This window comes from Rhynchophorus ferrugineus, unplaced genomic scaffold, assembly GCF_030347505.1.
Source record: "Rhynchophorus ferrugineus isolate W39M unplaced genomic scaffold, kcgeb_rfMv2 rfM2, whole genome shotgun sequence".
In the NCBI taxonomy this organism is placed as follows: Eukaryota; Metazoa; Arthropoda; class Insecta; order Coleoptera; family Curculionidae; genus Rhynchophorus; species Rhynchophorus ferrugineus.
This window is the reverse complement of record NW_027472581.1, coordinates 14856179-14872362: the sequence shown is the minus strand read 5'-3', so window position 1 is coordinate 14872362 and position 16184 is coordinate 14856179. Positions and strand designations below refer to the sequence as shown.

At 32.7% G+C, this 16184-nt stretch overlaps 2 protein-coding genes across 9 annotated transcripts in view; one reads left to right on the top strand and one right to left on the bottom strand.

The window, feature by feature from the left end:
- Positions 1-16184, top strand: part of msi (RNA-binding protein musashi) — a 278252-nt gene that overhangs the window by 249326 nt on the left and 12742 nt on the right. For 2 of the 7 annotated variants that reach the window (XM_076395654.1, XM_076395655.1), the window contains one exon: positions 8539-8632. The exons of the other annotated variants lie outside the window; for them this stretch is intronic. The gene's annotated coding sequence lies outside the window, so the exon portion shown is untranslated. The remainder of the gene's footprint in view (positions 1-8538; positions 8633-16184) is intronic. 7 annotated transcript variants of the gene reach the window in all.
- Positions 3238-16184, bottom strand: part of LOC143191017 (uncharacterized) — a 34705-nt gene continuing 21758 nt past the window's right edge. For both annotated transcript variants that reach the window (XM_076395656.1, XM_076395657.1), the window contains one exon: positions 3238-3359. In XM_076395656.1, the coding sequence (XP_076251771.1) occupies positions 3273-3359 (87 nt within the window). In that variant the 3' untranslated portion in view covers positions 3238-3272. The remainder of the gene's footprint in view (positions 3360-16184) is intronic.

Sequence of the window (16184 nt, the reverse complement as noted above, 5' to 3'; positions counted from 1 at the left end):
GTCTTAAACAAATATTAATCGAATTTGAAATTATTGTTTTTCAAAATATTTTCTACGAATATCCACTACCATTAAGATGACTCCAAATCACGCTTTTTGAAAACATCAGCCGCTTCTTCGGAAAAATCATCATATAATTTGTGTGGGATTAAGAGAAAGTTATTGGGTGTCAAGTCAGGACTGTACGACGGGTGACCCATCTGCGGTTCTTTAACTTTTTCCCAATTTTTCTTGCAAACGAATAGTCGTACATCATTTGGAATTAACCGCCCTATATTGCTCTAATGCCGCTGTGACAGAATGCGGATAAAACAGGCAAGAACTTCAAAGACCCATACAGTAAGCTATCTGTTTATAGCCATTTGTTGAGCATTTGTTCAACATATACAAATTTTTAAAATCAAATTGGATGCACCAATCTCACGCCATTTTCATCGCATATTTTCATATACCACTTTTTTTTTGGGTCTTTATAAATAAAAGGTATATATTTTTCTTCGCCAACATATACTAGAGGGAATCGAATATAAACAGTAATTTGGTAAATTACATTTATTGACCAATGGTATACACAAACTAAACATTTAACATTTCGCAATGTAGTCACCTCCGTGCTCTACACACTTGTCAGCGATTTGGATGCTATAATATTCCTTCATAAAAAGTTTGAGGGAGAGTTGTCAAACAATGGTGCACATACACCTCAACTTCATTGTTTACAATTCTATTGTTCTGTTGTACTTGCATCAGTACATAAGCAAGACAAATGCTGAATCAATACATCAGTATATATTTCCTAAAATACTCTAAAATTAAGAGTAACTCTTATACACTATACAATTTCATATGGTTTGCCTTATTGTACAACAGCTATATTTCTTGAACGTTGGTGTAATTTCAACGTTTCTTCAACGTTGCTGGACGTTGTAACTGAACTTTAACTTTGAGTCGTGTCTGCTCTAGTTTTTATAAACATAGTGTTTTAGTAATAACATGAAAATAAAAAGCTTCTAAGATCTCGTTATGGCAGCCAGATTTTTAAAAAATCACTTAAAAATTAAAAATTGTATATGGCGTTACAAGAAACCCTACATATTATCGCTAGTGAAGCCAACTATGAACCAAAATACTGCCAACAAACTGTTTCCCCTTGATACCATACCGAATCCATATTAACGACACGACAGGTCGCTTCCTTTCCAGTCCGAAGTTACGACTCTTTTATTTGACACAGAAAGAAACATTATACTTCCTTAAAACGCTTAAATATTCAAAACCGATATACAGAAAGTCCGAAGCCAGAAAAGTTTCCCCTATACATACGTATTTTGTTCGTTTCGTATTTTTTGCCGAGGATTAGGCGAATTTCCATTAGCCATCCTTAGTTGGCTGATTGCGTACCGACGTTCAGGTGTTTGAAACTGGAGTAAGCTCGTTTGGAAATACCCGGTCCGTTTTTATATTTTTTTTCTCTCTCTTTCTCCCGTCTCTTTGTTCCGGCCTAGAGAAATTTGGTTATGGTAATGGGGCCTGGATGTTTATCTTCTTTCTGTTGCGCGGATAAACTTTTCCAATTTGTTCATATTGGCAATGCAAATTTGTTAATCGTATGGAAAGGTGGAACGGAAATCTTATATAATCTTTGTTTATTTAAGAATAATATTCGAAGATTTGAATAACAGACAAATAGAAATTCTGTAAAAATAACAGAAAGATGAATACTAGGTACCGTAATTATATATTTTAACTCATATTTGTTTTTGTCTTAACATAATTTGAATATCATTGAAAATAATTAATTTTAAAATATTTTTATTATACCTTACAGTAAATATGCTTAGTACAAAGTTGATTTACACATTAATACATTACTACCGTTCTTTTCTACGTGCATCAATACACAAGAAATACATCATATATCAGTATATATTTCCCAAATTAAAATAAAATTAAGCTACTTAAGCTAAATTTAAGACTAGCGCTTACAAAATATATAACTTCATGTGGTTTGATTCGCTTCAATCTTCTGATTTCCAGCGTGTTGTCCAATAGCTGTATTGCTTGCACGTTACTATGATTTAGCAACCTTATTTCATGTTTTAAGGCGAAATCTTGGATCACTTCGTATATCCATTTGATTCTGTGGTCATCGTGCAGCTCTTTGTTGGTTACGTAGCAATAAGCATGGGTAATAAATCGTAGAACTTTGTTTTGGCGGCGTTGGATTTCTACTAAATTAATATACTTCCACACTTCAAGTGTTCAAGTTCGTGTGGTTTGGTTCGCTTCTTCTGATTTCCTGGGCGTTGACACCAGTAGCTACATTGCTTTCATGTTTACATTGTTTTAAAGCTAATTCTTGAATTAATTAGGTATGATAATTATTTATTCCAAAGACTCATTTACTAAATTCAAATATTAAGCTTCATTTTCAAACTTCTTCATTTCCGAAGATCTGTAAAATGAAATACGTAGCACCAAAAATACAAGAGTTATTTGTGCCTTTGAATCTAAAGCTGACATTACTAAACGTTGTGATTTTTTGATAAGCTTCTAAACTTTTTCGCCCAGATAATTTTTATTCCTTCAAGAATCATCAGACTTCCGGTTCTCTCGTTCTGGTTATAACTTCTGTTACAAAAAATTACAATTCAAGTTCTTATTTATGTTTGAATTAAGAATTTTTTCATCCATTAAGTCGTCATTGCCTTCTATATCAGTATTAAAATCCTCAGACAAAATCCCTGATATTAACTTTGGCGAAACTATATTCACCAAAATGTAATTATCACTGATGATGTAACAAGTAACACTACCATCGTTATGATATCCTTTTCAATTTATTTCCTATTAATTTGGATTTAACATTTTGTTAATTGATTTTTTTTATTAATTACATCTTACATTCGATAGGCTTAGTAAGTACAATCTCAATATACAAATAAATGTATTACTACTATTGTGTATCCATTTAATTGGATTTAACAATACATCTTTTGCATTTTTACATGATATAAACTTTTCAACAAATAACTTAATAATAATATTCAGTTTTTCATTCTCATCGGCATCTCTCCAAACTGGAGATGATGAATTGTGGCCAATTTCGATCAAAGCCTTATGTGACTTTGTTGTGTTTAGAATACATTTGAAGAATGCTTTAATAAAAATCCATATATTGCAACTGACTTTTTAAATTATATTGCTTGCGAGGTAGATATAAAAATAAAACAAGTATCACAGAATAGCGTTTATTTTACACAAACTACGAATTAATCGGAACATTCAGCTTTCTTCATCTCCTCGTATGTATTATACAACTCAGGATTGGGTTCAAAGGTTTGCGTGACTGTCAGGAACTGAAATACAGAGTAAATTATAAATATTAGACGGCACCAAAGCTGTATCATTAATCAAAATCGAGTTCGAAACCATTAAAATGCATTACCAATTTGGGACACACTGTATAGAAAGCTCAGCGGACCATAATATAATATAGTGCAAGTCTATAGCTAATCGTAGTTCAGTAGAACGTGCTCGACAGGATATTTTTAGCAGGATGCTTCGAAAGCGAACGGGACTACGCTTTATTGTATACAAGAGTCCTTTTCCCTACAATTTTCATTATCGCCTATCCGCAAAAATATCCCCCAAGTACTCGTTCATAGTATAGCGTTTTACTTTTTTTTAAGTAAGTTTATACATCTTTCTTTTCTTTCATTTTTATCGGATAACTTCGATGAACTAAGTCAAATAGGACGGGATAAAATAGTAAATTAAATTTGATACTTTACAGTATTGAGAAATATTCTGAATAATAATATCCAAGATATTTTTTTATTATATTACAAAAAACATAATGATTGAGTTTGTACATAAAATAAAACATTATGAATGAAATTATAAACTTTTTAACAATTTCTTTATATACGTAACACTGCATGTGAAGTATCAAGCCTGGATGTTTCTTAAGGAATTCATAAACGACGTTCCTCAAGAGACATCTTGTGCCAAACTATTTTCTCCTCTATGTACTAATGTAACTGAGTTAGATATAGATCGTTTATAGGCTTTAGGTTTTGTTAACGCCATTTAAACCTAATTGTTGGTTTAAATTATTTTTAGTGTTTAATAATAGTCTAAGTTGTAAAGTCAGTAGGTTGTTGTAATTTTGTAGTTTTCCTTCGAAGCATTTTCCTCAACAATCTAATCGACAAGAGTTGATTAAATCCAATTACTACCCGGTTAATTATTTTGTTAGAATATAATATTAAATACGTTGTTAATACTTTGTCTCAAGTAGTGGGCGGTGAAAAAAGTATTGCAGATTTTTTTTATTCATGTTTCATCTATTGCTATGTAGAGACGTAAGAAATCCTTGTCGAATATAAATCAGTGTTCGTAAAACAACATCAATACTCATTGATTTCCTTAGTGAAAAGATTCAATATGTTTTTCCGTTATTTGTTTCTTACAAACTGTTTTGAAATTAACAATATGCTTTCATCAAATCCATTATAAATTTAATTATAATGAAGTTACATTGCCATGAAACTTTGACACAGTGTATTTAATTTAACATAAAATTCTCTATTCAAAAAGCTTCTAAAATAATCAAAAGGTTTTGTTTTGTTTTTTTGTCACTACCAAGGTAGATGCTCATATTTTAATAACCATCATATACATAAAAATACCAGTCAAATTTTTTAAATTGCAAGATAGTGATGACCGGCAGGCCTGTAAATGAAGATATGAAATAAAAATGGTTTTTGGTCGACATAAATAGTTTTAAGATGATAATTATCATAAGCCATATGAAGCGTAGAATTATACGTAGAATATAAACATTTTATGAACAATGAAGAATTGGCTGAAGATAAATATTTGAATTGAGACATTGATAATTTTGATAATCTCATTTGCATCCAAAATCCAAAGGAAAAAGCATCATCATGTTTTTACGAAAATTTCGATCACTTTCGATTTTCAATCCAAATTTGAACTAGACGAATCAAGAATATGAGTTAACACCGGTTAGTTATTGGACATATTGCTTAAATTTTCAAACCAAAAAATGTGACTATCAATTATCCCGATTTAACATCCTATGGAACATTTGGTTTGATCTGGATGATCTTTGATTATTTTAGATAAAAAGAATTAGTATTATTAGAAAAAGTATTAAACAAATGCATGTTATAATAAAATTTAAATCTGCTGAGGTTTTGTAGCTAATTGACCAAACCTTCGACTACCAATTATCCCAGTTCAACATCAACATCAACATTATTTAAGATAAAATGACTAGTGATTGGATTAAACATTTCTTAATTGTATTAAACAAGTGCATGATATAGCAGAATTTAAATCTTCGACCCAAATCTTCGTTTATCAGTTACCCCAGTTTCATCCTATGGAACGTTTGGTTTGATGTTGATGATTGGTAGGGTTGATAGCTAAATGATCAATCCCACGACTCTACCCACTACATTATGATATTAAAACACCTGACAATAATCTGCTTTAGAGTCAAATAGAAATTTAAAGGTAAAACGTTTCTTGAAGGTAATACTATGAATAAAAGCAATATATACGGTTTCTTTTGAACTGTGTTCTTTTTTACAAACATCAGTATAGATGAAAGAGGAAAATGTTTCGAATATAAGCGGGAGGGTAAACTATTCCCCATCTTTTTTGTTTATACAAACATTATTTTTATTATTTAACTTTTTTATGTAACAAATATATGTCCACTAACCAAACTAAAACTGTCTCTAGAGTACGTTACGAAATCGAAAATCTTCACCGCCGTCGCCAACCCCGGGCTGAGTTGTGAGGGAGGGAAGTGGGGGATAGCGGTAGCGACGTCGACAATCGCAAAGGAAAGAGAAAGACAATCTTTTTCTCGAACCTTTTTTCCAGCCATCATCCCTGAATTAGGATTTCTGCACGGCTTTGTAACTATTCGCGATGTGATATCGATTTTTTCTTCGAAATTCGTATAGCTAAATGAGAAGGATGCTTTTAATAATAGAGCAGCGGCGTAGGGGCGGGGGGTTGGCGAGACGAGGAAATAAAACGACGAGAGATATTTCATATTTGCGTGGCGCTTTACATTTTAACGAGCAATACCTTTTTATTCGGTCGATGCTTGGAGAGAAAGACATGTTTAATTCATACCGTTCACACGTCATCGAACAGATTCATACTGGAAATATAATGAGGCCTGGCACGCTGGACCGTTTTCTTTTTCCTCTTCGGGCTTTCATATCCCATTAGTTTTAATTACAACCTTCACAAACAGAGCTCCGACCAGTATTAAACTGGCAACGCTGATCCCAGTATGAGTGTTTATTCATGGATGAGTGATTTTCATATTTAAATGAAATTGAAACAATTTTCCGTTGTTTTTAATTAGGTTATCTGTTAGGACAGTGATACCAATATTCCTCTTTGACGATGAACATTTTTAATTTGCAAATCATGAAGCGAAAAAACATGACACGTTTTTTTAATTAAAATCTTACTCGATTTATTCCCGTTAATTTAAACGTATATTAAAACATAACTTGTATTAGTCAAACTTTTGAAAACATAATTTATAAAAAAAAATATAACAGTTAAAGCCAGAGCTGCCAAACTTTCGTCTTAAGTGTATTTATATTATCGATTTTTATATTTATTAATTTTATAATATCCTCCATGAGCACTTTCTCAAATTCAACCATCTACCTCAACCAAGCATGGCCAAGTTGACATTAAATTACGAGTATATTAAATACAATTTGCTTGTTTAGAAAAATGTAACTATTACTATTCAGATATACCGATAAAATACTGCACTACAGAGACTAGTACTACAGAAAATATTGCACTACAAGGACTATATGATAAATATCTATTGTAGATTAGAAATAACTCTGTCAGTTTCAGAAACAGTGATATTTTCTCAACTTTTGATAATTTTAATCAGTAAATTTGGAATGAAAATTTATTTGGAGCCTCGGTCTTATTTACCTGATTTGATACCCAGCGAACTGACAGATACTTATCATGTAATCCTAAAACTACATCAAAATTGAAACAGCATCAGCATTCTCATAGCTTTACCTCAATAACAACCATCAACGGGTGGGGAATCACCATGAACGTATTAGAGTAGTGTATCCTATCAATCACGACATACATTTGTTTTTCCGTAATTGTTTTAGCTGTATATAGTAGATGTTTAATAGGACTTATAACTAGATATCGATTAAAAATACAGATAGATGAACAACAATACTATTAATACTATGGGGGGTCGCCAATAAAATCGCTTTACATTATCTTAAGCTTCAGTTGGAGAACTAAACATTTACCACTCGTAAAGAGACACTAGTATTTTAGAAGATAGTTTTAGTTTAAATAGGTGGACAGTCTACATGTAACTTTATTATATAACCAATTTTGCATTGTCTGTTGTCTATGTACAATGTTCATTTTTTTTCCGCTAATATTCTATCACAGCGACATGGCACAAATCAGGAACATTGTTTCGGTAAAGTTGAAATGATGATTTAAAACGAATCATTTGGTATTACGAGTGGTATTTAATCTTCGATCACTTTTAATGTTGATGTTGATGATAATGATTCCAATTATTGTATATGGACATATTTTATTTTTGACGTTCATATGCTCTTCACATTTTTGTTACAACAATATGCCACAAGTTACTACATATTTCTGTAATTATATTCATCTTTCTGCCAAACAATATGTTATTTTCGATTTTGCTTCTTGCTTATATCTAAAGAACTCCCTAATCTTCTATATGGCCTATCGAATGGCTATTTTTGACACTACAAACTGTTCTTTGATGTGAATTGAATGTTCATTCTTAATTCCTTCGTTACATAATATCATTTATTTAAAAAAAATTTTTAATCTCTTCAATTAGTATTTATATGCTGAAATCGTTAGTAACAAGCATTGTTTAAAAAAAAATTGTTAACAAAATAATCAATATATTATTAAAAACTAATTCGCACTTGAAAATAGTTCGTAATACCATGTTAGAAATCATTTATAATTAAATACCCCTACTAATACATTAGTTTCGATGTAAACGTATGTTTCTATTGTTATTATTAAAAAATGCACATTGTACAATTATGTAATTTGACACCACTATAAATACATCGTTTATTTGGCTTCATCCTTATATTAGTCATGTAAGTCTTCTTAACCTTAGTATTTATTAACTTAGCAGTCTTTCTAATACGACCATCACCAAGTGTCATTCTGTGTTTTACTTCAGTTGTCGGATTGATCGAAATGAAATCTCATTCATAAAAATAGGCGAAGAAACTATAAAATACAACTAAAATACATAGAAATCAGGCCAGCCATGATTTTGTTTCGATCGGCTTGACATTATGACTAAACCAACCAATTTGATACAGCAGCTTGTTTGTAGATTGTTGCACGTTGGACTATGTAAGGCTCGGAAAGAAAAAGAGACTGATGATATTTTTTTGTTTTTTTCCATTCAAGTTTGACAGATGCTACTGCCGTCGGCGATCGGACGATGGTGGTGAATTGCCGAGGAGATCTGGAGAGATCGGTGGAGAGTGGAGGACGGCTGAAGGTAATCCGAGGAGGGACACTGTAGTGATAGTGTTAATTCTAGTGTAGCGTACTACTCGACTTTGTTTAGAATAGTGAACTAGAATTATGTGTGAAAAGTCCACTCGGCTGTGAGCGTTATTAATGAAGTCTGATTGTAATTAACTTACTAGTATTTGAATGTGCTATCTATCCTATAATAATCTGTTTCCATATAGAATTTTAATACGGGGGTTGGCTTTTATATTTCGGGGCGTCATCGAAAATATGTATTTATTAGCATATATTATAGTTTTTTTAACCATTCTCCACTTTAAATGGAACACCTTCAGAGGATCTTAAATGCGAGAATTATCTCTTCGAATATCCAAATATTATTCGCCAATATATCCAATAATAATAAGTTTCAACATGTAATTCGTAACAACACTCACGCCCATTTTATGACGAAAGCAATCAAATATTTTCGAAAATCCTCGATATTTATTAACTGACCAAGTTATTTTAAATAAACACAAGCGGCATTCAAAACCAATTGTAAAACTTACAACTACTGGTTACAAACAAATGGTAGCACAATCCCGAAATATAAAAGGCAACTCTCCTACCAACAAGAAAGTGAAAAACGTAAAATTTAAAATTAACCCGAATCAAAGATCAATGTGTATTATAATATCATGATGATTTAGAATAAAAGACTATAAAAAATCAATAATACAACAATAGTTATAAAATGATTCAAGAAGTAGTTCAGTACCAAATAGTACCATCCAATCTTAAATATATTTTCTCTAATAGTTTTCATGTTAGATATAATAGACTCAACCAATTACTTAATATATAATAAGGTAGACGTTGATTATTTCTTATTAGTAAGCAATATTAGTAAAAACGTTGCTATATAATCTGATTTTTCTTAAGTATATAGAAGCTGTAATGAGTATATTTATAGGTAATATTGAATAATTATAATTTAATTGAATGTGATGTATTTAGTTACAATAAATAGAATTAGATACTTCTCCAGAACACCATTCTTCACATTGATTTTCAAGAAGAAAAAGAAAAGCAAACTAGCTATTAGTTTTCTAAATTATTTTAGATTACTCTTGGGAAATATGTATATAACTATTATGATAGTTGACATCATTTCTAGCTAGCTTTTGACTTCGACTGTACAATGAAGTTCTTACTGTAGAATTTGATAATAGGTAGCTTCAGTCAATTTCCTTTTGACTGATCCATGTTGGTGTTATCCATCAAAAACAGTTCTATAATCAAAAATGATACCGGTAGTAACACCTGTAATATAAAATGTTGGCTCTTTCAATCGTCACCCCAATATTCTGCTTTCTGATAATCACTGAAGAAAAATGTAGCACAAATATTAAGTTAGGCGATAACAACTTTGCAACAACAATAGTAATACATTTTAAACAACTTTACAATAAAAAATTAACAAGAACAAAGAAAGTAGAAGTATTTTCTTCCATAGTCGATGATTGTATAAACCAAATTTCCATTTCCAGGATTTGTCGGGAAGTCGTATGTTGTTTTTTTCGACGTTCTACTCATTTCCATTAATTTTAACAACTAATTTGCGTGTTCGACGTTCAGACTTGCTATATAATTGACGTTAAGGAACAATACCTTTATAGTTCCATAATTTACGTGACGATAATAGTTTTTTAAATAGCGAAAAATTATGTATAAATGATTTAGAATTTAGTCACAGTCGATATTGGTTACTCCAGTGATTTTTTGTCAGGGTTTCTACTTCATCCAAAAGCAAGTTGTATTTATCCCAACAGTTTCCTAGATCCGATTTCGTTGAAGAACGTTACTTAACATTAATTTTAAACATAATTAGAATTACTGTACTAAACATTAAATTCCCTCATCATTTGATAATACTAATTATTACAAATATTATAAATATTTATTATAATAAAGGTCAAAAAGTTTAATTCGTTGCACTAAATTTTAGTTTAGATAAAACATAGTACGATAATTACCATAATTTCCTTAGTACTCTATTCTGCAGAGCAATAATCTTTTAAAGCCAATATGTCCATATTAGCTGTTGTAGACTCTTTTGGGTATTTTAAATATTTTAATGCTCCATTCTCAGGTATGTGCTTTTTGCAGTTTTTGGAAAGGTTTTGGTTCCAAGACGCTATTATATGTTTATTCTCAGTTCTTCTGATGTATAGGTTACCTCACCCAATGACTGCTCCAACGCAATTGGAAATAAACTACTAATCCATTGTTTGGCCATCCGTGATCACATTCGAGCCTTTGGTGAACGTTTTTTCGATTCTTCAGAGTCTTAGAGTCTTTCAATAATATTTTATTTATATTTAAATAACTAAACTCTCATTTGAATATACGAATCAATTTTCGACAATGATATATCGAATATTTTGGAATGTAATGTAATTACCCTGAAGCAGGCATTGAAATTCAACATGAAACTTTTTCATCGTCCGAAAGAAACAGACATTTGTTTTCCGCGCTTTCTGAATACCAACTACCAAATAAATCACTAAAATGCATGTAAACAATATTTTTACGAAGCTGACTGAATGAAACTTGATATATGCTAGGGCAGACATTTAGATATTATTTTAATATTAACGAATTGTGTTTCAGTATTGATTTCCAGTCAACTTTCTATCAATAAAAAAACATTTTTTGATAATATTTTACAGTAACGTAAGAGGTCGATTGAAGAGTCGCCGGTCTACCGTAGTAAAAGACATTTTTTCACAAAATTATTTTTTTTTATTCAACATAATTCCCTTCAAGGGTGATACACTGATTTTAGCGACCCTCCAACTTTTCGATATCATTTTTGTAGTATGATTTGTCCTTTGCTTCAAAATAGCCTCAGTTTCGGCGATCACCTCTTCATTCGACGAAAATTTGTTCCCAGCGAGCATTCTTTTGAGATCTGCGATCAGAAAATAGTCGCTGGGGCCAGATATGGAGAATACGGTGGACGAGGAAGCAACTCGAAGCCCTATTCGTGGATTTTTGCCATCGTTTTCACTAACTTGTGACACGGTCCATTGTCTTGGTGAAGCAGCACTTTATTTTTCTTCAAATTCGGCCATTTTTCGGAGATTTCGTTCTTCAAACGGTTCAATAACGCTATGTAAGTCGCTGTTGATGGCCCTTCCCTTTTCAAGGTAGTCAATGAAAATTATTCCATATACAGACGCTATAATATTGCCAGCCGACTGTTGCGTTTTCTCACGCTTTGAAGCGCGTTCATCGTGTGCAGTCCACTCGGGTGACTGTCGATTGGACTTCGGAGTGAAATGATGGAGCCATGTTTCATCCATTGTCACAAATCGACGCAAAAACTCAGGTTTATTAGGCTTGATCATCTTCAGATACTGCACCGAATCATCAACTCGTCATTTATGGTCAAAAGTGAGCTCGCACGGTACCCACTTTACACAGAGCTTTCTCATACCCAAATGTTCGTGGATGATATGATGTTCAGTTGATATTTTTAGAGTGTCTGCTATTTAATTCAATTTCAATTTACGGCCATACAAAATCATTTTGTGGATTTTTTTAATGTTTTCGCCGGTAACAACCTCTTTTGGGCGTCCACTACGTTCACCGTCTTTGGTGCTCATTTCACCACGTCTAAACTTAACATACCAATCGTTGATTTTCCTGGGGCAGTGTCCGGAAACTCTGCATCAAGCCAAGTTTTTGCTTCAACTGTATTTTTCCCTTCAAAAGGCAATATTTTATCAACACCCGAAATTCCTTTTTATCCATTTTTTTCACAATAAAATAATTGCTTCACTCAAAATGCTATAATTCACAAACTAGTGATCCGACAGCTGTCAAATTTATATACGCATCTTTTGAGTGTTAGGGATAACTGAAAAATATATGGATTTAATTGTGTCAGGCCGGAAACTTTTCAGTTAACCTGTTATATATTTATTTTCCTGGCGTTTTATTTCTAATATTTTTATGATAGATGCATTATTATTAAAACAGTTAAGAGCGCTTGATTTATTTTTTTAATTCTAGTGATTATTACTTATCAAGGAATATCTCATTATATCAATTTTCTTAAATATATAATAGAAAGTATTTAATTGGAAATAATCATTAAAATTACTGATTTTAAGCTATGTTCTACTACTTGTACGTTAGATTTTAAGATCACTCCAGTAGTCAAAGTAACGAGTTGGAAGGCCACAAACTTCCAGAGCACAGCATATAAGGTTTTTCAATAAGCTCGGGAAATAAAACTGATATTTCCGTAAACGGAAATGAAAAAGTATATTCGCGAAGGAATAACTTTATTTTTCAGTATAATTTTCATCTTTTCCATAAATCAGTTTCTACTTTAATAGACTGATTCAATGCTTTTTTAACAATGTGGTCAAGTTTTTCCTGTCTCGAAAATCCAGTTTTTACAAACTTTTTTATTCAACCAGAAGACCAGACCCAGAAGTTTACTATAATAATATTGTCGGTTTGGTGTAATCCAATCATAGTTTTTAATTCAACTTAACGTGTACGTTAAATTTAACGTTGAACTTTTTAATGCTTTTTGACGTGGTACTGAAACGTGTATATGTCTTAAAAAGTTTCTTATTATATTTAATTTATTTTATTAGATACTTACATAGTGTAAACAAATTAAATTGGAATAACCTAAACTAACTATTAAATTTGATCGGTCTCTACATATATTTTTTAAATTAATACATTATTACTAATTGTTGCTCTACAGTGATTTAAAGCTAGGTACTAAGGGCCCTATTGGCCCTTACTTAGTCTTTAATAAAATAAATCAACAGATTCTAGCACTTTTAGTGTTTTTCCTCTATGTAAGTAATTATTCCCATGGTATCTGGGCAATCCACAATACTACTCAGGACTCTATTTTAAAATACTTGTATAATGTTTATATTACTTCACGCAGAACATTCCCATAACTAAATTCTATAGGACCAATTAGGTTTTAGTATTTGTTTCTTCCAACGAAATCTTATTTATCAGATTCGTCAAGATTCATCCCACTCATTTAGCGTTGTTACTGTATTGTATACTATTATTCTTCATGTGTGGGTCCGCTTATTATTTTTATTATTACTTGCGTCGGTTAGTCTGTTTCAGTTGTCAGTATAGCCGTAATAACATTGTCTATTTATGGTATGTCACCTGTATAGAGTAGGTAAAAAACAGGGCCCAAAACACTGCCTTACGGTACCTCTACTTTTGTTTCTTAACTCTATAAACATGCTGGCTGAGATATAGCTGTTTAAAGGGTGTACTGGCTCCATAAAATATCAGTTTTCCATTTAGTATAACTGGTATATTCAGTGTATAGTGACGCTAACCGCAAAACGCTCAAAATTGTTTTTTTTTCTTTCATTCATTTATAATTTTTTTTAATTATAGTTTTGTTTCGTTTCAAGAAAACTGCTCTCGAAGCCCATCAAACACCTTTAGGTTATCGATTTTGGCATTAACCATTTTAATAGTGCTGATTTTGATGTCAGTCGCAAAGAATATGAATTACAGTACACATGCTGGTACGTAATATATTTTTTAGTTCTATTTACGGCGATGCTTTGCTAACTTTATTGAAAATTGTGGTACTTAATTAAGTAACTTAAATTACCTTAATTTAGTATAAATTAAGGTAACTTGGTTACTGAGTTAATGTTTGAAACGATTCGAGATTGACGTGTATGTAGCAGACAGCGTCTCGTAGTCAACGTAACGAAAGCGGAGCCAGCAAACCTCATTGAAGCTGATGCGACGCGAGACCTTCAGGGGCCGGCACACGAGATTTAATTAAACTGGTACTGCAACAATTCCCGCGGACGAGCTCGTAAATTTAATGAAGTACCTTGTAAAAATAATCGAACAGAAGAAGAGGAAAAGAACTTAATATAATCGTAAAACCTTCGGGGCAATAAAACCGCGATAAATTTGCAAACAGCGCCGAGTCAGATACAAACCGAAATCGCCACAGTCACGAACCGGCCGCCTTTAAAGTCCTTAGAGCAGCTCGTTAAACCGATTCGCGTGAAGTTAGCCGTTTCTATTTCGTCGTCTCCTTTTCGGCGGCGGGCCGGGAGGGGTAGGGTAGGTTGCGGTATTGATTCCGGGTCGTCTCTCTCCCGCGCGCGCTCTCCGTCCCCCCGTCGACGTCCTCCATCCACCGACCTCCCCCTCTCTCGCGTCGCGCGTTCTCGCCCGGCTGAAGCCGCGACAGTAAAGATGCCTCGGGGAAATTATTTTATTTTGCCGGTGATAAAACGACGCGTATTTTGCCAACTCCACGTTTTGGAATGGTAAAATAGGAACGAGTGATTTATCAGTTTTTTTTATTCTCCTCCAGCGACCAGAGGGGGAGCTCTACATCGCTCATCCGGTGTCGTATGGACGAGTACTGAACGGGCTTATTTCTGGAGAAACATCTTCATCCACCTCTGTAGAGGCTTACCCCGCGAAAATAAATAAAAAAGTTCAATAATATAATCAAAAGTAATAAAAGATCCACTATTTTTTCGAATGATAATTAACCGATTTCAAATCATCCTAATTTTGAAAGTAAACCCATTATAATTTTCTGTCATAGAGGTCCTTGTTCCTGTCCTTGATTTTCACAGGGTTCTCTCTATAAGAACGTCTAAATTCGCGAAACTTCTGGCTAGTAGCTATCGATGTATATGACCTGGCGTGAGTTTGATAAAACATAATTGCTGCAATAATAACGCATCTGGACGATTGCTTTCTCCAGGAAATCAATTAATCCCAGTACAGGTTCGAATTAGGGGTTGAGTTGAGAGTTTATGCCTTGACAAACCCATCAAAAGCACAGCAAAACTATCCTGGCTTGACCACCATTTTTGCGGTTTATCTACAACCGCATTTTCTCCGATCCACTTTTCATCATCAATCACCGTATGTTTTAAAAATGGCTGTGTTTGTAAACGGGAATATTGTATTGTATTCTCGGATGGAAATTAGGGTTAATAGGTTTTTCGACTTCCAGATGGTTCCAAATATTTTGTGCCATTTTCTGGACCTGAGAAATAGACATGAAACTGACACTCGACTATTTCAATGATCTTGTTCACATTTGTGACAATACGCCTTGCATAGCGTGGTGCATCTTCGACATTGAAATTACCGGGAATTTTTCAGCCGGCTGCCTTTTTTTTCTCTTTGTTGGTGTCCTTAACCATAATCAGTATTTTTGTTAAAGTTTCTTTGCTACACAAATAGGATATAAAAGTCATCAACAAATGTTTGAGTGATAGCTAGCTAAGCTACTAGCCCTGTTGTGTTTACGTTGAGTCGTCATTCCGGATTTTTAAACATTCCACGCTGTCCAAAGCACAGCAGATCACTAATCTTATAAAAAACAACCTCGATACAAGAGCACTAAACTGATGTTCGTACTAAAATAAATTACAATTCAATCACACATTTCTATATTGCCAAGAACATTAGTTAACAAGAGTTAATAAAGCATAAGTAAACATTGCGTAAATTTCGAAGAACCTGTATATTAACTT